We start from the raw sequence: 23740 nt of genomic DNA, 5'->3' as shown, positions 1-23740 counted from the left end.
AGACGGATTTCCAGGATTTTGTCCGTGTGGTGTCGGTACATCCTCAGTGCTGTTAGGGAGGGAGTTCCACGATTTTGTCCCTGTGGTGTGAGTACAGCCAGAGTGCTGTTAGGGGGGGAGTTCCAGGATTTTGTCCCTGAGGTGTGGGTACACCCACGGTGCTGTAAGGGAGGGAGTACCAGGATTTTGTCCATGAGTTGTAGGTATACCCACAGTGCTGTTAGGGAGGGAGTTCCAGGATTTGGTCCCTGTGGTGTAGGGCCACCCACAGTGCTGTTAGGGTTGGAGATCCAGGATTTTCTCCCTGAGGTGTAGATACAGCCTCAGTGCTGTTAGGGATGGAGGTCCCGGATTTGTCCCGTGTGGTGTAGGTACACCCACAGTGCTGTTAGGGAGGGAGTTCCAGGATTTTGACCCTGTGGTGTAGGTACACCCACAGTGCTGTTAGGGAGGGAGTTCCAGGATTTTGTCCCGTGTGGTGTAGGTACTCCCACAGTGCTGTTAAGGAGGTAGTACCAGGATTTTCTCCCTGTGGTGCAGGTATACCCACAGTGCTGTTACGGTGGGTGTTCCAGGATTTTGTCCCTGCGGTGTAGGTACACCCACAGCGCTGTTAGGGATGGAGTTCTGGGATTTTGTCCCTGTGATGTAGGTACACCCACAGTGCTGTTATGGATGAATTTCCAGGATTTTGTCCCTTTGGTGTAGGTACACCCACAGTGCTGTTAGGGAGGTAGTTCGAGGAATTTGTCCCTATGGTGTAGGTATACCCACAGTGCTGTTAGGGAGGGAGTTCCAGGATTTTGTCCCTGAGGTGTAGGTACACCCACAGTTCTGTTAGGAAGGGAGTTCCAGGATTTGTCCCATGTTGTGTAGGTACACCCACAGTGCTGTAAGAGAAGGATTTCCAGGATTGTGTCCCTGTGGTGTATGTACACCCACAGTGCTGTTAAGGAGGTATTACCAGGAATTTCTCCCTGTGGTGTAGGTATACCCACAGTGCTGTTAGGGAGGGAGATGCAGGATTTTTCCCGTGTGGTGTAGGTACACCCACAGTGCTGTTAGAGTGGGCTTTCCAGGATTGTGTCCCAGTAATGTAGGTACACCCACAGTGCTGTTCAGGAGGTATTACCAGGATTTTCTCCCTGTGGTGTAGGTATACCCACAGCGCTGTTAGGGATGGAGTTCCAGGATTTTGTCCGTGTGGTGTAGGTACACACACAGTGCTGTTATGGATGGAGTTCCAGGATTTTGTCGCTGTGGTGTAGGTACACCCACAGTGCTGTTAGGGAGAGAGTTCCAGGATTTTGTCCCTGAGGTGTGGGTACACCCACGGTGCTGTTAGGGAGGGAGTTCGAGGTTTTTTTCCGTGTGGTGTAGGTACACCCACAGTGCTGTTAGGGAGGGAGTTCCAGGATTTGTCCCGTGTGGTGTAGTTACACACACAGCGCTGCTGGGAGGGAATTCCAGGAATTTTTGTCCCTGTGGTGTAGGTACACACACAGTGCTGTTATGGATGGAGTTCCAGGATTTTGTCGCTGTGGTGTAGGTACACCCACAGTGCTGTTAGGGAGAGAGTTCCAGGATTTTGTCCCTGAGGTGTGGGTACACCCACGGTGCTGTTAGGGAGGGAGTTCCAGGATTTTGACCCTGTGGTGCAGGTACACCCACAGTGCTGTTAGGGAGGGAGTTGCAGGATTTGAACCGTGTGGTGTAGGTACACCCACAGTGCTGTTAGAGAGGGCTTTCCAGGATTGTGTCCCAGTAATGTAGGTACACCCACAGTGCTGTTAGGGAGGGAGTTCCAGGATTTTGTCCCTTTGGTGTAGGTATACCCACAGCGCTGTTAGGGATGGAGTTCCAGGATTTTGTCCCTGTGGTGTAGGTACACACACAGTGCTGTTATGGATGGAGTTCCAGGATTTTGTCGCTGTGGTGTAGGTACACCCACAGTGCTGTTAGGGAGAGAGTTCCAGGATTTTGTCCCTGAGGTGTGGGTACACCCACGGTGCTGTTATGGAGGGAGTTCCAGGATATTGTCTTTGTGGTGTAGGTACACCCACAGTGCTGTAAGGGAGGGACTACCAGGATTTTGTCCATGAGGTGTAGGTACACCCACAGTGCTGTTAAGGAGGGAGTTCCAGGATTTGTCCCATGTGGTGTAGGTACACCCACAGAGCTGTTAGAGAGGGATTTACAGCATTGTGTCCCTGTGGTGTAGGTACACCCACAGTGCTGTTAGGGAGGGTGTTCCAGGATTTTGTTCCTGCGGTGTAGGTACACCGACAGTGCTGTTAAGGAGGTAGTACCAGGATTTTCTCCCAGTGGTGTAGGTCTACCCACAGTGCTGTTACGGAAGGAGTTCCAGGATTTTGTCCCTGAGGTGTGGGTACACCCACAGTGCTGTTAGGGAGGGAGTTCCAGGATGTTTTCCTTGTGTTGTAGGTACACCCAGAGTGCTGTAAGGGAGGGAGTACCAGGATTTTGTCCATGAGGTGTAGGTACACCCACAGTGCTGTTCGGGAGGGAGTTCCAGGATTTGGTCCCTGTTGTGTAGGGCCACCCACAGTGCTGTTAGGGTTGGAGATCCAGGATTTTCTCCCTGTGGTGTAGATACAGCCACAGTGCTGTTAGGGATGGAGGTCCCGGATTTGTCCCGTGTGGTGTAGGTACACACACAGCGCTGTTAGGGAGGGAATTCCAGGATTTTGTCCCTGTGGTGTAGGTACACCCACAGTGCTGTTAGGGAGGGAGTTCCAGGATTTTGACCCTGTGGTGCAGGTACACCCACAGTGCTGTTAGGGAGGGATTTACTGGATTGTGTCCTTGCGGTGCAGGTACACCCACAGTGCTGTTAAGGAGGTAGTACCAGGATTTTGTCCCTGTGGTGTAGGTATACCCACAGTGCTGTTACGGAGGGAGTTCCAGGATTTTGTCCCTGTGGTGCAGGTAGACACACAGTGCTGTTATGGAAGGAGTTCCAGGAATTTGTTCCTGTGGTGTAGGTACACCCACAGTGCTGTTAGGGAGGGCGTTCCAGGATTTTGTCCCTGTGGTGTAGGTACACCCACAGTGCTGTTAGGGAAGGAGTTCCAGGACTTTGTCCGTGTGGTGTAGGTACACCCACAGTGCTGTAAGGGAGGGAGTACCAGGATTTTGTCCATGAGATTTAGGTACACCCTCAGTGCTGTTATGGAGGGAGTTCCACGATTTTGTCCCTGTGGTGTGAGTACACCCACAGTGCTGTTAGGGAGGGAGTTCCAGGATTTTGTCCCTGAGGTGTGGGTACACCCACAGTGCTGTTAGGGAGGGAGTTCCTTGATTTTTTCCGTGTGTTGTAGGTACACCCACAGTGCTGTTAGGGAGGGATTTGCAGGATTTTGTCCCTTTGTTTTAGGTACACCCACAGTGCTGTTAGGGAGGGAGTTCCAGGTATTTGTCCCTGTGGTGTAGGTACACCCTCAGTGCTGAAAGGGACGAAGTACCAGGATTTTGTCCATGAGGTGTAGGTACACCCACAGTGCTGTTAGGGATGGAGTTTCAGGATTTGGTCCCCGTGGTGTAGATAAAGCCACAGTGCTGTTAGGGATGGAGGTCCAGGATTTGTCCCGTGTGGTGTAGGTACACACACAGTGCTGTTAGGGAGGGAGTTCCAGGATTTGTCCCAGGGATGTAGGTACATCCACAGTGCTGTTAGAGCTGGATTTCCAGGATTGTGTCCCTGTGGTGTAGGTACACCCACAGTGCTGTTAAGGAGGTAGTACCAGGATTTTCTCCCGGTGGTGTAGGTATACCCACAGTGCTGTTACGGACGGAGTTCCAGGATTTTGTCCCTGTGGTGTAGGTAGACACACAGTGCTGTTAGGGAGTGAATTCCAGGATTTTGTCCCAGTGGTGTAGGTACACCCAAAGTGCTGTTAGGGAGGGAGTTCCAGGATTTTGTCCCTTTGGTGAAGGTACACCCACAGTGCATTTAGGGAGGGAGTTCTAGGATTTTGTCCCTGAGGTGTGGGTACACCCACAGTGCTGTTAGGGAGGGAGTTCCAGGATTTTTTCCGTGTGGTGTCGGTACTCCCACAGTGCTGTTAGGGAGAGAGTTCCAGGATTTTGTCCCTGTGGTGTAGGGCCACCACAGTGCTGTAAGTGAGGGAGTACCGCGATTTTGTCCATGAGGTGTAGTTACACCCACAGTGCTGTTAGGGAGTGAGTTCGAGGATTTTGTCGCTGTGGTGTAGGTACACCCTCAGTGCTGTTAGGGAGGGAGTTCCAGGATTTTGTACCTTTGGTGTAGGTACACCCACAGTGCAGTTAGGGAGGGAGTTCCAGGATTTTGTCCCTGAGGTGTGGGTACACCCACAGTGCTGTTAGGGAGGGAATTCCAGGATTTTTTCCGTGTGGTGTAGCTACACCACAGTGCTGTAAGTGAGGGAGTACCGCGATTTTGTCCATGAGGTGTAGGTACACCCACAGTGCTGTTAGGGAGGGAGATCCAGGATTTGGTCCCTGTGGTGTAGGGTCACCCACAGTGCTGTTAGGGTTGGAGATGCAGGATTTTGCCCCTGTGGTGTAGATACAGCCACAGTGCTGTAAGGGATGGAGGTCCAGGATTTGTCCCGTGTGGTGTAGGTTCACACACAGCGCTGTTAGGGAGGGAATTCCAGGATTTTGTCCTTGTGGTGTAGGTACACCCACAGTGCTGTTAGGGAGGGAGTTCCTGGATTTTGACCCTGTGGTGCAGGTACACCCACAGTGCTGTTAGGGAGGGAGTTCCAGGGTTTGTCCCATGTGGTGTAGGTACACCCACAGTGCTGTTAGCGAGAGAGTTCCAGGATTTTCTTCCTCTGGTGTAGGTACACCACAGTGCTGTAAGGGAGGGAGTACCAGGATTTTGTCCATGAGGTGTAGGTACACCCACAGTGCTGTTAGGGAGGTAGTTCCAGGATTTGGTCCCTGTGGTGTAGGGTCACCCACAGTGCTGTTAGGGTTGGAGATCCAGGATTTTCTCCCTGTGGTGTAGATACAGCCACAGTGCTGTTAGGGATGGAGGTCCAGGATTTGTCACGTGTGGTGTAGGTACACACACAGCGCTGTTAGGGAGGGAATTCCAGGATTTTGTCCCTGTGGTGTAGGTACACCCGCAGTGCTGTTATGGAGGGAGTTCCAAGATTTTGACCCTGTGGTGCAGGTACACCCACAGTGCCGTTAGGGAGGGAGTTCCAGGATTGTGTCCCCATGGTGTCGGTATACCCACTGTGCTGTTAAGGAGGTATTACCAGTATTTTCTCCCTGTGGTGTAGGTATACCCACAGTGCTGTTACGGAGGGAGTTCCAGGATTTTGTCCCTGTGGTATAGGCACACCCAGAGTGCTGTTAGGGATGGAGTTCCAGGATTTTGTCCCGGTGGTGTAGGTACACACACAGTGCTGTTATGGATTGAGTTCCAGGATTTTGTCGCTGTGGTGTAGGTACACCCACAGTGCTGTTAGGGAGGGATTTCCAGGATTTTGTCCCTGAGGTGTGGGCACACCCACAGTGCTGTAAAGGAGGGAGTTCCAGGATTTTTTCCGTGTGGTGTAGGTACACCCACAGTGCTGTTAGGGAGGGAGATCCAGGATTTTTTCCGTGTGGTGTAGGTACACCCACAGTGCTGTTAGGGAGGGAGTTCGAGGATTTTTTCCGTGTGGTGTAGGTACACCCACAGTGCTGTTAGGGAGGGAGTTCCAGGATTTTTTCCGTGTGGTGTAGGTACACCCACAGTGCTGTTAGGGAGGGAGATCGAGGATTTTTTCCGTGTGGTGTAGGTACACCCACAGTGCTGTTAGGGAGGGAGTTCCAGGATTTTTTCCGTGTGGTGTAGGTACACCCACAGTGCTGTTAGGGAGGGAGTTCCAGGATTTTGTCCCTTTGGTGTAGGTACACCCACAGTGCTGTTAGGGAGGGATTTCCAGGATTTTGTCCCTTTGGTGTAGGTACACCCACAGTGCTGTTAGGGAGGGAGTTCCAGGATTTTTTCCATGTGGTGTAGGTACACCCAGAGTGCTGCTAGGAGGGAGTTCCAGGATTTTGTCCCTTTGGTGTAGGTACACCCACAGTGCTGTTAGGGAGGGATTTCAAGGATTATGTTCCTGTGGTGTAGGTACACCCACAGTGATGTAAGGGAGGGAGTACCAGGATTTTGTCCATGAGGTGTAGGTTCACCCACAGTGCAGTTAGGGAGGGAGTTCCAGGATTTTGTCGCTTTGGTGTAGGGTCACCCACAGTGCTTTTAGGGAGGGAGTTCCAGGATTTTGTCCCTGTGGTGTAGATACAGCAACAGTGCTGTTCGGGATGGAGTTCCAGGATTTGTCCCATGTGGTGTAGTTACACACACAGCGCTGTTAGGGAGGGAATTCCAGGAATTTGTCCCTGTGGTGTAGGTACACCCACAGTGCTGTTAGAGAGGGATTTCCAGGATTGTGTCCCTGTGATGTAGGTAAACCCACAGTGCTGTTAAGGAGGTAGTACCAGGATTTTCTCCCGGTTGTGTAGGTATACCCACAGTGCTGTTACGGAGGGAGTTCCAGGATTTTGTCCCTGTGGTGTAGGTACACCCACAGTGCTGTTAGAGAGGGATTTCCAGGATTGTGTCCCTGTGATGTAGGTAAACCCACAGTGCTGTTAAGGAGGTAGTACCAGGATTTTCTCCCGGTTGTGTAGTTATACCCACAGTGCTGTTAGGGAGGAAGTTCCAGGAATTTGTTCCTGTGGTGTAGGTACACCCACAGTGCTGTTAGCGAGGGAGTTGCAGGATTTGTCCCGTGTGGTGTAGGTACACCCACAGTGCTGTTAGAGAGGGATTTCCAAGATTGTGTCCCTGTAATGTAGGTACACCCACAGTGCTGTTCAGGAGGTATTACCAGGAATTGCTCCCTGTGGTGTAGGTATACCCACAGTGCTGTTACGGAGGGAGTTCCAGGATTTTGTCCCTGTGGTATAGGCACACCCACAGTGCTGTTAGGGATGGAGTTCCAGGATTTTGTCGCTGTGGTGTAGGTACACCCACAGTGCTGTTAGGGAGAGAGTTCCAGGATTTTGTCCCTGATGTGTGGGTACACCCACGGTGCTGTTAGGGAGGGAGTTCGAGGATTTTTTCCGTGTGGTGTAGTTACACCCACAGTGCTGTTAGGGAGCGAGTTCCAGGATTTTGTCCCTTTGGTGTAGGTTCACCCACAGTGCTGTTAGGGAGGGAGTTCCAGGATTATGCCCCTGTGGTGTAGGTACACCCACAGTGCTGTAAGGGAGGGAGTACCAGGATTTTGTCCATGAGGTTTAGGTACACCCTCAGTGCTGTTAGGGAGGGAGTTCCACGATTTTGTCCCTGTGGTGTAGGTACACCCACAGCGCTGTTAGGGAGGGAGTTCCAGGATTTTGTCCCTGAGGTGTGGGTACACGCACAGTGCTGTTAGGGAGGGAGTTCCTTGATTTTTTCCGTGTGTTGTAGGTACACCCACAGTGCTGTTAGGGAGGGAGATCCACGATTTTGCCCCTGTTGTGTAGGTACACCCACAGTGCTGTTAGGGAGGGATTTCCAGGATTGTGTCCCTGTGGTATAGGTACACCCACAGTGCTGTTAAGGAGGTAGTACCAGGATTTTCTCCCGGTGGTGTAGGTATACCCACAGTGCTGTAAGGGAGGGAGTTTCAGGATTTTGTCCCTTTGGTGTAGTTACACCTACAGTGCAGTTAGGGAGGGAGTTCCAGGATTTTGTCCCTGAGGTGTAGGTACACCCACAGTGCTGTTAGGGAGAGAGTTCCAGGATTTTGTCCCTGTGGTGTAGGTACACCACAGTGCTGTAAGTGAGGGAGTACCGCGATTTTGTCCATGTGGTGTAGGTACACCCACAGTGCTGTTAGGGAGGGAGATCCAGGATTTTGTCCCTCTGGTGTAGGGTCACCCACAGTGCTGTTAGGGTTGGAGATCCAGGATTTTGTCCCTGTTGTGTAGATACAGCCACAGTGCTGTAAGGGATGGAGGTCCAGGAATTGTCCCGTGTGGTGTAGGTTCACACAAAGCGCTGTTAGGGAGGGAATTCCAGGATTTTGTCCCTGTGGTGTAGGTACACCCACAGTGCTGTTAGGGAGGGAGTTCCAGGATTTTGACCCTGTGGTGCAGGTACACCCACAGTGCTGTTAGGGAGGGAGTTCCAGGATTTGTCCCATGTGGTGTAGGTACACCCACAGTGCTGTTAGGGAGAGAGTTCCAGTATTTTCTTCCTCTGGTGTAGGTACACCACAGAGCTGTAAGGGAGGGAGTACCAGGATTTTGTCCATGAGGTGTAGGTACACCCACAGTGCTGTTAGGGAGGGAGTTCCAGGATTTGGTCCCTGTGGTGTAGGGTCACCAACAGTGCTGTTAGGGTTGGAGATCCAGGATTTTGTCCCTGTGGTGTAGATACAGCCACAGTGCTGTTAGGGATGGAGGTCCAGGATTTGTCCCGTGTGGTGTAGGTACACCCACAGTGCTGTTAGGGAGGGAGTTCCAGGATTGTGTCCCTGTGGTGTAGGTACACCCACTGTGCTGTTAAGGAGGCATTACCAGGATTTTCTCCCTGTGGTGTAGGTATACCCACAGTGCTGTTACGGAGGGAGTTCCAGGATTTTGTCCCTGTGGTATAGACCCACCCACAGTGCTGTTAGGGATGGAGTTCCAGGATTTTGTCCCGGTGGTGTAGGTACACACACAGTGCTTTTATGGATGGAGTTCCAGGATTTTGTCGCTGTGGTGTAGGTACACAGACAGTGCTGTTAGGGAGGGAGTTCCAGGATTTGTCCCGTGTGGGGTAGTTACACCCACAGTGCTGTTAGAGGGGGATTTCCAGGAATGTGTCCCTGTAATGTAGGTACACCCACAGTGCTGTTCAGGAGGTATTACCAGGATTTGCTCCCTTTGGTGTAGGCATACCCACTGTTACGGAGCGAGTTCCAGGATTTTGTCCCTTTGGTGTAGGTACACCCACAGTGCTGTTAGGCAGGGAGTTCCAGGATTATGTCCCTGTGGTGTAGGTACACCCACAGTGCTGCAAGGGAGGGAGTACCAGGATTTTGTCCATGAGGTTTAGGTACACCCTCAGTGCTGTTAGGGAGGGAGTTCCACGATTTTGTCCCTGTGGTGTAGGCACACCCACAGCGCTGTTAGGGAGGGAGTTCCAGGATTTTGTCCCTGAGGTGTGGGTACACCCACAGTGCTGTAAGGGAGGGAGTTCCATGATTTTGCCCCTGTTGTGTAGGTACACCCACAGTGCTGTTAGGGAGGGAGTTCCCGGATTGTGTCCCTTTGGTGTAGTTACACCCACAGTGCTGTTAAGGAGGTATTACCAGGATTTTCTCCCTGTGGTGTAGGTGCACCCACAGTGCTGTTAGGGAGGGAGTTCCAGGATTTTGTCCCGTTGGTGTAGGTACACACACAGTGCTGTTATGGATGGAGTTCCAGGATTTTGTCGCTGTGGTGTAGGTACACCCACAGTGCTGTTAGGGAGGGATTTCCAGTTTTTTGTCCCTGAGGTGTGGGTACACCCACAGTGCTGTTAGGGAGGGAGTTCGAGGATTTTTTCCGTGTGGTGTAGGTACACCCACAGTTCTGTTACGGAGGGAGTTCCATGATTTTGTCCCTGTGGTGTAGGTACACCCACAGTGCTGTTAGGAATGGATTTCCAGGATTTTGTCCCTGTGGTGTAGGTATACCCACAGTGCTGTTAGAGAGGGAGTTCCAGGATTTTGTCCCTCTGGTGTCGGTACACCCACAGTGCTGTTAGGGAGGGAGTTCCAGGATTTTGTCCCTGAAGTGTGGGTACACCCACAGTGCTCTTAGGGAGGGATTCCAGGATTTTTTCCGTGTGGTGTAGGTACACCCACAGTGCTGTTAGGGTGGGAGTTCCAGGATTTTGTCCCTGTGTTGTAAGTAGACCCACAGTGCTGTTAGGGAGGGAGTTCCAATATTTTGTCCCTGTTGTGTCGGTCACCCACAGTGCTGTTAGGGATGGAGATCCAGGATTTTGTCACTGTGGTGTAGGTATACCCACAGTGCTGTTAGGGAGGGAGTTCCAGGATTTTATCCGTCTGGTGTAGTTACACCCACAGTGCTGTTAGGGATGGATTTCCAGGATTTTGTCCCTGTGTTGTAGGTACACCCACAGTGCTGTTAGGGATGGAGTTCCAGGATTTTGTCCCTGTGGTGTAGGTACACCCACAGTGCTGTTAGGGAGATCGTTCCAGGATTTTGACCCTGTGGTGTAGGTACACCCACAGTGCTGTTAGGGAGGGAGTTCCAGCATTTGTCCCGTGTAGTGTAGGTACACCCACAGTGCTGTTAGGGAGGGAGTTCCAGGATTTTGTCCCTGTGGTGTAGGTACACCCACAGTGCTGTTAGGGAGGGATTTCCAGGATTTTGTCCCTGTGGTGTAGGTACACCCACAGTGCTGTTTGGGAGCGAGTTCCAGGATTTTGTCCCTGTGGTGTAGGTACAACCACAGTGCTGTTAGGGAGGGAGTTCCTTGATCTTGACCCAGTGAAAGTGAAGGAACGGCCGATATATTTCCAAGTGATGATGGTGAGTGTTTTGGAGGGGAACTTCCAGGCGATGGTGTTCTTTTTGTTGCCCTTGTCCTTCTAGATACTGGCAGTCATGGGTTTGGAATGTCCTGTCTAAGGATCCTTGGTGAATTCCTGCAGTGCATCTTGTAGATGGTACACACACTGCTGCTACTCTGCGTCGGTGGTGGAGGGTGTGAATGTTTGTGGATGTGGTGCCGATCAAGCGGGGCTGCTTTGTCCTGGATGGTGTCGAGCTTGTTGAGTGCTGTGGGAGCTGCACTCATCCAGGCAATTGGGGAGTATCCCATCACAGCCCTGACTTGTGCCTTGTAGATGGTGGACAGACTTTGGGGGAGTCAGGAGGTGAGTTACTCTCCGCAGGATTCCCAGCCTCTGAGCTGCTCTTGCAGCCACAGTATTTATATGGCCGGTCCCAGTTCAGTTTCTGGTCAATGCTCACCGCCAGGATGTCGATAGTGGGGGGATTCAGTGATGGTATTGCCTTTGAAGATCAAGGGGCGATGGTTGGATTCTCTCTTGTGGGAGATGGTCATTGCCTGGCACTTGTGTGGTGTGAATGTTACTTAGGGCAGGTTGTGATGAGGGGGGGCCTAACTTCTACCTGATGACAGTGATGTCCTTCAGGGAAAGAAATCTGCCATCCTTAGGCATGTTCTCCCACGCACACATCTCCTGGCCCACATTGCCAACTAGCTGACTCTATACTGCCCTCTGACTTGGCCCCAGCAAGGCCACGGAGATCAAGGGGCAGTTCAGGCTTGGGAACCATCGCTGACCTTTCCAGTGACACCCACGTCCCACGAGTGAGCAAACACAAAAGAATAAATAGATAAAGGAAACTGCTGATTGTCCGGCCAACTTCAGGGACCACAGCCGACAGAGGGGACGCGCAGGAGGAGCGTCACGCTCTGTGCGTTAAAGGAAAAGAGAAGAGGTAACGTGTTATTTTCTCTCTGTCGGAGCTTAGAGAACTGAAACTCTCCTTTTCGAACCGCTGCCTGCGGTTTTGCAGGCGCCAGCGCGTATTTGTTTTTTTTTTTAAGAAAGACATCTCGATATCAGATCAGAACAGTTTCCTCCTTGGGTTTCGCTGACTTCCTGGCATCCTATCAACCGTTGGAGTCCAAGGACTGGAACGGGAGCAGGTCCTCCGGCTCAAAGGCTGGTCAGTCTCGAGAGCAGGGGCAGCAGCGCTGAACTCGAGGAGCAGCTAGAAGGCCACCTGATTCAGAAGCACACCCTCTGCCGTTGCTGCTGCTGCTGCTGGTCCGATTTCCACCTCAGGAAGGTTTCCCACCTCCCTTCCCGGATCCCTGGGCTGCCTGCTGTGGAATGTTATGGTGCTGGTCCCTCTCCAACCCCTCTGGACTGGTCCTGTGCCGGTGACTCGACCTCCTGCCTGTTGAGGCGGTGACTGCTTCCCCCGCTGCATGAGCACCAGGCTCCGGGATTCATCGAGACGGAATCGAAAGCCAGCCCGGGCGGAGGGGGAGAAGGGCTTTGGGCATAGTGAAGGGGATCGCTGTTACCCGGGAGGGTGGAGATGGATCTTCTGCAGAGGTTTCTGCTCCTCGGTAAGTCTCGGTGTGCACTGGGACACTTGCAGGTAGCACCTCAGGAATAATTCCCTTCCTTCAATCTTACCTATAGAGATGTGGTCACACACACACTCTGTCTCCCACTCATTCTCTCTCACACACACTCTCTCTCTCTCACACACACTCTCTCTCTCTCACACACACTCTCTCTCTCACACACACTCTCTGTCTCCCACTCATTCTCTCTCACACACACTCTCTCTCTCTCACACACACACACTCTCTCTCTCACACACACTCTCTGTCTCCCACTCATTCTCCCTCACTCACTCTCTCTCTCACACACACTCTCTGTCTCCCACTCATTCTCTCTCACACACACAGTCTCTCTCACACACACTCTCTCTCTCACACACACTCTGTCTCCCACTCATTCTCTCTCACACACACACTCTCTCTCACACACACACTCTGTCTCCCACTCATTCTCTCTCTCACACACACTCTCTCTCTCTCACACACACTCTCTGTCTCCCACTCATTCTCTCTCACTCACTCTCTCTCTCACACAGACTCTCTGTCTCACACTCATTCTCTCCCACACACTCTCTCTCTCTCACACACACACTCTGTCTCCCACTCATTCTCTCTCACACACTCTCTCTCTCTCACACACACACTCTCTCTCTCTCACACACACTCTCTGTCTCCCACTCATTCTCTCTCACTCTCTCTCTCTCACACACACTCTGTCTCACACTCATTCTCTCTCACACACACTCTCTCTCTCTCTCACACACACTCTCTGTCTCCCACTCATTCTCTCTCACACACACTCTCTCTCTCTCTCACACACACTCTGTCTCACACTCATTCTCTCTCACACACACTCTCTCTCTCTCACACACACACTCTCTCTCTCTCACACACACTCTCTGTCTCCCACTCATTCTCTCTCACTCACTCTCTCTCTCACACACACACACTCTCTGTCTCACACTCATTCTCTCTCACACACACTCTCTCTCTCTCACACACACACTCTCTCTCTCTCACACACACTCTCTGTCTCCCACTCATTCTCTCTCACTCACTCTCTCTCTCACACACACACACTCTCTGTCTCACACTCATTCTCTCTCTCACACACACTCTCTGTCTCCCACTCATTCTCTCTCACTCACTCTCTCTCTCACACACACAAACTCTCTGTCTCACACACACACTCTCTCTCACACACACACTCTCTCTCACACACACTCTCTGTCTCCCACTCATTCTCTCTCACACACACATTGTCTCTCACACACACACACTCTCTCTCACACACTCTCTCTGTCTCACACACACTATCTCTCTCACACACACACTCTCTGTCTCACACTCATTCTCTCTCTCACACACACTCTCTGTCTCCCACTCATTCTCACTCACACACACTCTCTGTCTCACACACACTCTCTCTCTCACACACACAGTCTCTCTCACACACACACTCTCTCTGTCTCCCACTCATTCTCTCTCACACACACACTCTCTCTGTCTCCCACTCATTCTCTCTCACACACATGCTCTCTCCCTCACACACAAACTCTCTGTCTCCCACTCATTCTCTCTCACACACACACACTCTCTGTCTCCCACTCATTCTCTCTCACACACACACTCTCTCTCTCTCACACACACTCTCTCGCACACACACACTCTCTTTCACACTCATTCTCTCTCTCACACACACTCTCTCTCACACACACTCTCTCTCACACACACACTCTCTCACACACACTCTCTGTCTCCCACTCATTCTCTCTCACACACACACTCTCTCTCTCACACACACTCTCTGTCTCCCACTCATTTTCTCTCTCTCCCACTCATTCTCTCTCACACACACACTCTCTGTCTCCCACTCATTCTCTCTCACACACACACACTCTCTCTCTCACACACACTCTCTGTCTCCCACTCATTCTCTCTCACACACACAGTCTCTCTCACACACACTCTCTCTCTCACACACACTCTCTCTCTCACACACACTCTCTCTCTCACACACACAGTCTCTCTCACACACACACTCTCTCTGTCTCCCACTCATTCTCTCTCACACACACACTCTCTCTCACACACACTCTCTGTCTCCCACTCATTCTCTCTCACACACACTCTCTCTTTCACACACACACTCTCTCTTTCACACACACACACTCTCTCTCACAGACACTCTCTGTCTCCCGCTCATTCTCTCTCACACACACTCTCTGTCTCCCACTCATTCTCTCTCACACACACACTCTCTCTGTCTCCCACTCATTCTCTCTCACACACACTCTCTCTTTCACACACACACTCTCTCTCACACACACTCTTTGTCTCACACACACTCTTTGTCTCACACACACTCTTTGTCTCACACACAATCTCTCTCACACACACTCTCTGTCTCACACACACTCTCTGTCTCACACACACTCTCTCTCTCACACACACTCTCTCTCTCACACACACTCTCTCTCTCACACACACTCTCTCTCTCACACACACAGTCTCTCTCACACACACACTCTCTCTGTCTCCCACTCATTCTCTCTCACACACACACTCTCTCTGTCTCCCACTCATTCTCTCTCACACACATGCTCTCTCCCTCACACACAAACTCTCTGTCTCCCACTCATTCTCTCTCACACACACACACTCTCTGTCTCCCACTCATTCTCTCTCACACACACACTCTCTCTCTCTCTCACACACACTCTCTCGCACACACACACTCTCTTTCACACTCATTCTCTCTCTCACACACACTCTCTCTCACACACACACTCTCTCTCACACACACTCTCTGTCTCCCACTCATTCTCTCTCACACACACACTCTCTCTCTCACACACACTCTCTGTCTCCCACTCATTCTCTCTCTCTCCCACTCATTCTCTCTCACACACACACTCTCTGTCTCCCACTCATTCTCTCTCACACACACACACTCTCTCTCTCACACACACTCTCTGTCTCCCACTCATTCTCTCTCACACACACAGTCTCTCTCACACACACAGTCTCTCTCACACACACAGTCTCTCTCACACACACTCTCTCTCTCACACACACACTCTGTCTCCCACTCATTCTCTCTCACACACACACTATCTCTCACACACACTCTCTGTCTCCCACTCATTCTCTCTCACAAACACACTCTCTGTCTCCCACTCATTCTCTCTCTCACACACACTCTCTCTCTCTCACACACACTCTCTCTCTCTCACACACACTCTCTGTCTCCCACTCATTCTCTCTCACACACACTCTCTCTCTCTCACACACACACTCTCTCTCACACACACTCACTGTCTCCCACTCATTCTCTCTCACTCACTGTCTCTCTCACACAGACTCTCTGTCTCACACTCATTCTCTCTCACACACTCTCTCTCTCACACACACTCTCTGTCTCCCACTCATTCTCTCTCACACACACTCTCTCTCTCTCACACACACTCTCTCTCTCTCACACACACTCTCTGTCTCCCACTCATTCTCTCTCACACACACACTCTCTCTCTCACACACACACTCTCTCTCTCACACACACACTCTCTCTCTCTCACACACACTCTCTGTCTCCCACTCATTCTCTCTCACTCACTCTCTCTCTCACACACACACACTCTCTGTCTCACACTCTCTCTCTCTCTCACACACACTCTCTGTCTCCCACTCATTCTCTCTCACACACACACTCTCTCTGTCTCCCACTCATTCTCTCTCACACACACTCTCTCTTTCACACACACACTCTCTCTCACACACACTCTTTGTCTCACACACAATCTCTCTCACACACACTCTCTGTCTCACACACACTCTCTCTCACACACACTCTCTCTCTCACACACACAGTCTCTCTCACACACACACTCTCTCTGTCTCCCACTCATTCTCTCTCACACACACACTCTCTCTGTCTCCCACTCATTCTCTCTCACACACATGCTCTCTCCCTCACACACAAACTCTCTGTCTCCCACTCATTCTCTCTCACACACACACTCTCTCTCACACACACTCTCTCGCACACACACACTCTCTTTCACACTCATTCTCTCTCTCACACACACTCTCTCTCACACACACACTCTCTCACACACACTCTCTGTCTCCCACTCATTCTCTCTCACACACACACTCTCTCTCTCACACACACTCTCTGTCTCCCACTCATTCTCTCTCTCTCCCACTCATTCTCTCTCACACACACACTCTCTGTCTCCCACTCATTCTCTCTCACACACACACACTCTCTCTCACACACACTCTCTGTCTCCCACTCATTCTCTCTCACACACACACTCTATCTCTCACACACACTCTCTCTCACACACACACTCTCTCTCTCTCACACACACGCTCTCTCTCACACACACGCTCTCTCTCACACACACGCTCTCTCTCACACACACACTCTCTCTCACACACACTCTCTGTCTCCCACTCATTCTCTCTCACACACACACTCTCTCTCTCACACACACTCTCTCTCACACACACACTCTCTCTCACACACACTCTCTCTCACACACACACTCTCTCTCACACACACTCTCTCTCACACACACTCTCTCTCACACACACACTCTCTCTCACACACACTCTCTCTCACACGCACACTCTCTCTCTCTCACACACACTCTCTGTCTTCCACTCATTCTCTCTCACTCACTCTCTCTCTCACACACACTCTCTGTCTCACACTCATTCTCTCTCACACACACTCTCTCTCTCTCACACACACTCTCTGTCTCCCACTCATTCTCTCTCACACACACTCTCTCTCTCACACACACACTCTCTCTCTTTCACACACACTCTCTGTCTCCCACTCATTCTCTCTCACTCACTCTCTCTCTCACACACACACACTCTCTGTCTCACACTCATTCTCTCTCTCACACACACTCTCTCTCACACACACACTCTCTCTCACACACACACTCTCTCTCACACACACTCTCTGTCTCCCATTCATTCTCTCTCACACACACATTGTCTCTCACACACACACACTCTCTCTCACACACTCTCTCTGTCTCACACACACTCTCTCTCTCACACACACACTCTCTGTCTCACACTCATTCTCTCTCTCACACACACTCTCTGTCTCCCACTCATTCTCTCTCACACACACTCTCTCTTTCACACACACACTCTCTCTTTCACACACACACACTCTCTCTCACACTCTCTGTCTCCCACTCATTCTCTCACACACACACACTCTCTCTCACACACACACTCTCTCTCACACACACTCTCTGTCTCCCGCTCGTTCTCTCTCACACACACTCTCTGTCTCCCACGCATTCTCTCTCACACACACATTCTCTCTCACACACACACTCTCTCTCACACACACTCTGTGTCTCCCACTCATTCTCTCTCACACACACACTCTCTCTCTCACACACACTCTCTCTCACACACACTCTCTCTCACACACACTCTCTCTCACACACACTCTCTCTCACACACACTCTCTCTCACACACACACTCTCTCTCTCACACACACTCTCTCTCTCACACACACACTCTCTCTCACGCACACACTCTCTCTCACACACACTCTCTGTCTCCCACTCATTCTCTCTCACTCACTCTCTCTCTCACACACACACACTCTCTGTCTCACACTCATTCTCTCTCTCACACACACTCTCTGTCTCCCACTCATTCTCTCACACACACACACACTCTCTCTCACACACACACTCTCTCTCACACACTCTCTCTGTCTCACACACACTCTCTCTCTCACACACACACTCTCTGTCTCACACTCATTCTCTCTCTCACACACACTCTCTGTCTCCCACTCATTCTCTCTCACACACACTCTCTCTTTCACACACACACTCTCTCTTTCACACACACACACTCTCTCTCACACACACTCTCTGTCTCCCACTCATTCTCTCACACGCACACACTCTCTCTCACACACACACTCTCTCACACACACACTCTCTGTCTCCCGCTCGTTCTCTCTCACACACACTCTCTGTCTCCCACTCATTCTCTCTCACACACACACTCTGTCTCACACTCATTCTCTCTTTCACACACACACTCTCTCTTTCACACACACACTCTTTCTTTCACACACACACAATCTCTCTCTCACACACACTCTCTGTCTCCCACTCATTCTCTCTCACACACACACTCTCTGTCTCCCACTCATTCTCTCTCACACACACACTCTCTCTCTCACACACTCTCTCTGTCTCACACACACTCTCTCTCACACACACACTCTCTGTCTCACACTCATTCTCTCTCTCACACACTCTCTCTTTCACACACACACTCTTTCTTTCACACACACACACTCTCTCTCTCACACACACTCTCTGTCTCCCACTCATTCTCTCTCACACACACACTCTCTCTCTGTCTCCCACTCATTCTCTCTCACACACACTCTCTCTTTCACACACACACTCTCTCTCACACACACTCTCTGTCTCACACACACTCTCTCTCTCACACACACAGTCTCTCTCACACACACACTCTCTCTGTCTCCCACTCATTCTCTCTCACACACACACTCTCTCTGTCTCCCACTCATTCTCTCTCACACACATGCTCTCTCCCTCACACACAAACTCTCTGTCTCCCACTCATTCTCTCTCACACACACACACTCTCTGTCTCCCACTCATTCTCTCTCACACACACACTCTCTCTCTCTCTCACACACTCTCTCGCACACACACACTCTCTTTCACACTCATTCTCTCTCTCACACACACTCTCTCTCACACACACACTCTCTCCCACTCATTCTCTCTCTCTCCCACTCATTCTCTCTCACACACACACTCTCTCTCTCACACACACTCTCTGTCTCCCACTCATTCTCTCTCACACACACACACACTCTCTCTCTCACACACACACACTCTCTGTCTCACACTCATTCTCTCTCTCACACACACTCTCTGTCTCCCACTCATTCTCTCACACACACACACACTCTCTCTCACACACACACTCTCTCTCACACACACACTCTCTCTCACACACTCTCTCTGTCTCACACACACTCTCTCTCTCACACACACACTCTCTGTCTCACACTCATTCTCTCTCTCACACACACTCTCTGTCTCCCACTCATTCTCTCACACACACACACTCTCTCTCACACACACACTCTCTCACACACACACTCTCTGTCTCCCGCTCGTTCTCTCTCACACACACTCTCTGTCTCCCACTCATTCTCTCTCACACACACACTCTGTCTCACACTCATTCTCTCTTTCACACACACACTCTCTCTTTCACACACACACTCTCTCTTTCACACACACACTCTATCTTTCACACACACACACTCTCTCTCTCACACACACTCTCTGTCTCCCACTCATTCTCTCTCACACACACACTCTCTGTCTCCCACTCATTCTCTCTCACACACACACTCTCTCTCTCACACACTCTCTCTGTCTCACACACACTCTCTCTCACACACACACTCTCTGTCTCACACTCATTCTCTCTCTCACACACTCTCTCTTTCACACACACACTCTTTCTTTCACACACACACACTCTCTCTCTCACACACACTCTCTGTCTCCCACTCATTCTCTCTCACACACACACTCTCTCTGTCTCCCACTCATTCTCTCTCACACACACTCTCTCTTTCACACACACACTCTCTCTCACACACACTCTCTGTCTCACACACACTCTCTCTCTCACACACACAGTCTCTCTCACACACACACTCTCTCTGTCTCCCACTCATTCTCTCTCACACACACACTCTCTCTGTCTCCCACTCATTCTCTCTCACACACATGCTCTCTCCCTCACACACAAACTCTCTGTCTCCCACTCATTCTCTCTCACACACACACACTCTCTGTCTCCCACTCATTCTCTCTCACACACACACTCTCTCTCTCTCTCTCACACACTCTCTCGCACACACACACTCTCTTTCACACTCATTCTCTCTCTCACACACACTGTCTCTCACACACACACTCTCTCCCACTCATTCTCTCTCTCTCCCACTCATTCTCTCTCACACACACACTCTCTCTCTCACACACACTCTCTGTCTCCCACTCATTCTCTCTCACACACACACTCTCTTTCACACTCATTCTCTCTCTCACACACACTCTCTCTCACACACACACTCTCTCCCACTCATTCTCTCTCCCACTCATTCTCTCTCACACACACACTCTCTCTCTCACACACACTCTCTGTCTCCCACTCATTCTCTCTCACACACACACACACTCTCTCTCTCACACACACACACTCTCTGTCTCACACTCATTCTCTCTCTCACACACACTCTCTGTCTCCCACTCATTCTCTCACACACACACACACTCTCTCTCACACACACACTCTCTCTCACACACTCTCTCTCTCTCACACACACACTCTCTCTCACACACTCTCTCTGTCTCACACACACTCTCTCTCTCACACACACACTCTCTGTCTCACACTCATTCTCTCTCTCACACACACTCTCTGTCTCCCACTCATTCTCTCTCACACACACTCTCTCTTTCACACACACACTCTCTCTTTCACACACACACACTCTCTCTCACACACACTCTCTGTCTCCCACTCATTCTCTCACACACACACACTCTCTCTCACACACACACTCTCTCACACACACACTCTCTGTCTCCCGCTCGTTCTCTCTCACACACACTCTCTGTCTCCCACTCATTCTCTCTCACACACACACTCTGTCTCACACTCATTCTCTCTTTCACACACACACTCTCTCTTTCACACACACACTCTTTCTTTCACACACACACACTCTCTCTCTCACACACACTCTCTGTCTCCCACTCATTCTCTCTCACACACACACTCTCTGTCTCTCACTCATTCTCTCTCACACACACACTCTCTCTCTCACACACTCTCTCTGTCTCACACACACTCTCTCTCACACACACACTCTCTGTCTCACACTCATTCTCTCTCTCACACACTCTCTCTTTCACACACACACTCTTTCTTTCACACACACACACTCTCTCTCTCACACACACTCTCTGTCTCCCACTCATTCTCTCTCACACACACACTCTCTCTCTGTCTCCCACTCATTCTCTCTCACACACACTCTCTCTTTCACACACACACTCTCTCTCACACACACTCTCTGTCTCACACACACTCTCTCTCTCACACACACAGTCTCTCTCACACACACACTCTCTCTGTCTCCCACTCATTCTCTCTCACACACACACTCTCTCTGTCTCCCACTCATTCTCTCTCACACACATGCTCTCTCCCTCACACACAAACTCTCTGTCTCCCACTCATTCTCTCTCACACACACACACTCTCTGTCTCCCACTCATTCTCTCTCACACACACACTCTCTCTCTCTCTCACACACTCTCTCGCACACACACACTCTCTTTCACTCATTCTCTCTCTCTCCCACTCATTCTCTCTCACACACACACTCTCTCTCTCACACACACTCTCTGTCTCCCACTCATTCTCTCTCACACACACACTCTCTCTCTCACACACACTCTCTCTCACACACACACACTCTCTCTCTCTCACACCCACACTCTCTCTCACACACACACTCTCTCTCACACACACTCTCTGTCTCCCACTCATTCTCTCTCACACACACACTCTCTCTCTCACACACACTCTCTCTCACACACACTCTCTCTCTCACACCCACACTCTCTCTCACACACACTCTCTGTCTCCCACTCATTCTCTCTCACAGACACACTCTCTCTCACACACACACTCTCTCTCACACACACTCTTTCTCACACACACTCTCTCTCACACACACTCTCTCTCACACACACTCTCTCTCACACACACACTCTCTCTCTCACACACACTCTCTCTCACACACACTCTCTCTCACACACACACTCTCTCTCACACACACTCTCACACACACACTCTCTCTTTCACACACACTGTCTCTCACACACACACTCTCTCTCACACACACACTCTCTCTCACACACACTCTCTCTTTCACACACACACTCTCTCACAAAGACACTCTCTCTTTCACACACACACTCACACACACTTTCTCTCACACACACTCTCTGTCTCCCACTCATTCTCTCTCACACACACTCTCTCTCTGTCTCACACTCATTCACTCTCACACTCATTCACTCTCACACACACTCTCTCTCACACACACACTCTTTGTCTCCCACTCATTCTCTCTCACACACACACTCTCTGTCTCCCACTCATTCTCTCTCACACACACTCTCTCTCACACACACTCTCTCTCTCTCTCGCACACTCTCTGTCTCCCACTCATTCTCTCTCACACACACTCTCTCTCTCACACACACTCTCTGTCTCCCACTCATTCTCTCTCACACACACACTCTCTCTCACACACACTCTCTCTCACACACACTCTCTCTCACACACACTCTCTCTCACACACACTCTCTCTCACACACACTCTCTCTCACACACACACTCTCTCACACACACTCTCTCTCTCACACACACTCTCTCTCACACACACTCTCTGTCTCCCACTCATTCTCTCTCACTCACTCTCTCTCTCACACACACACACTCTCTGTCTCACACTCATTCTCTCTCTCACACACACTCTCTGTCTCCCACTCATTCTCTCACACACACACACACTCTCTCTCACACACACACTCTCTCTCACACACTCTCTCTGTCTCACACACACTCTCTCTCTCACACACACACTCTCTGTCTCACACTCATTCTCTCTCTCACACACACTCTCTGTCTCTCACTCATTCTCTCTCACACACACTCTCTCTTTCACACACACACTCTCTCTTTCACACACACACTCTCTCTTTCACACACACACACTCTCTCTCACACACACTCTCTGTCTCCCACTCATTCTCTCACACGCACACACTCTCTCTCACACACACACTCTCACACACACACTCTCTGTCTCCCGCTCGTTCTCTCTCACACACACTCTCTGTCTCCCACTCATTCTCTCTCACACACACACTCTGTCTCACACTCATTCTCTCTTTCACACACACACTCTCTCTTTCACACACACACTCTTTCTGTCACACACACACAATCTCTCTCTCACACACACTCTCTGTCTCCCACTCATTCTCTCTCACACACACACTCTCTGTCTCCCACTCATTCTCTCTCACACACACACTCTCTCTCTCACACACTCTCTCTGTCTCACACACACTCTCTCTCACACACACACTCTCTGTCTCACACTCATTCTCTCTCTCACACACTCTCTCTTTCACACACACACTCTTTCTTTCACACACACACACTCTCTCTCTCACACACACTCTCTGTCTCCCACTCATTCTCTCTCACACACACACTCTCTCTCTGTCTCCCACTCATTCTCTCTCACACACACTCTCTCTTTCACACACACACTCTCTCTCACACACACTCTCTGTCTCACACACACTCTCTCTCTCACACACACAGTCTCTCTCACACACACACTCTCTCTGTCTCCCACTCATTCT

General features: G+C 50.7%; 1 protein-coding gene across 2 annotated transcripts in view; it reads left to right on the top strand.

The window, feature by feature from the left end:
• Positions 1-11706: 11706 nt before the first annotated feature.
• Positions 11707-23740, top strand: part of LOC121274991 (Fc receptor-like protein 2) — an 81925-nt gene continuing 69891 nt past the window's right edge. For both annotated transcript variants that reach the window (XM_041182385.1, XM_041182384.1), the window contains exon 1: positions 11707-12163. In XM_041182385.1, coding sequence (XP_041038319.1) covers positions 12133-12163 — 31 coding nt within the window. In that variant the 5' untranslated portion in view covers positions 11707-12132. The remainder of the gene's footprint in view (positions 12164-23740) is intronic.

The sequence above is a fragment of the Carcharodon carcharias genome, assembly GCF_017639515.1.
Source record: "Carcharodon carcharias isolate sCarCar2 chromosome 39 unlocalized genomic scaffold, sCarCar2.pri SUPER_39_unloc_7, whole genome shotgun sequence".
NCBI classification, from domain to species: domain Eukaryota; kingdom Metazoa; phylum Chordata; class Chondrichthyes; order Lamniformes; family Lamnidae; genus Carcharodon; species Carcharodon carcharias.
The sequence above is the reverse complement of the archived record's forward strand: the minus strand, read 5'-3'. Positions and strand labels throughout refer to the sequence as shown.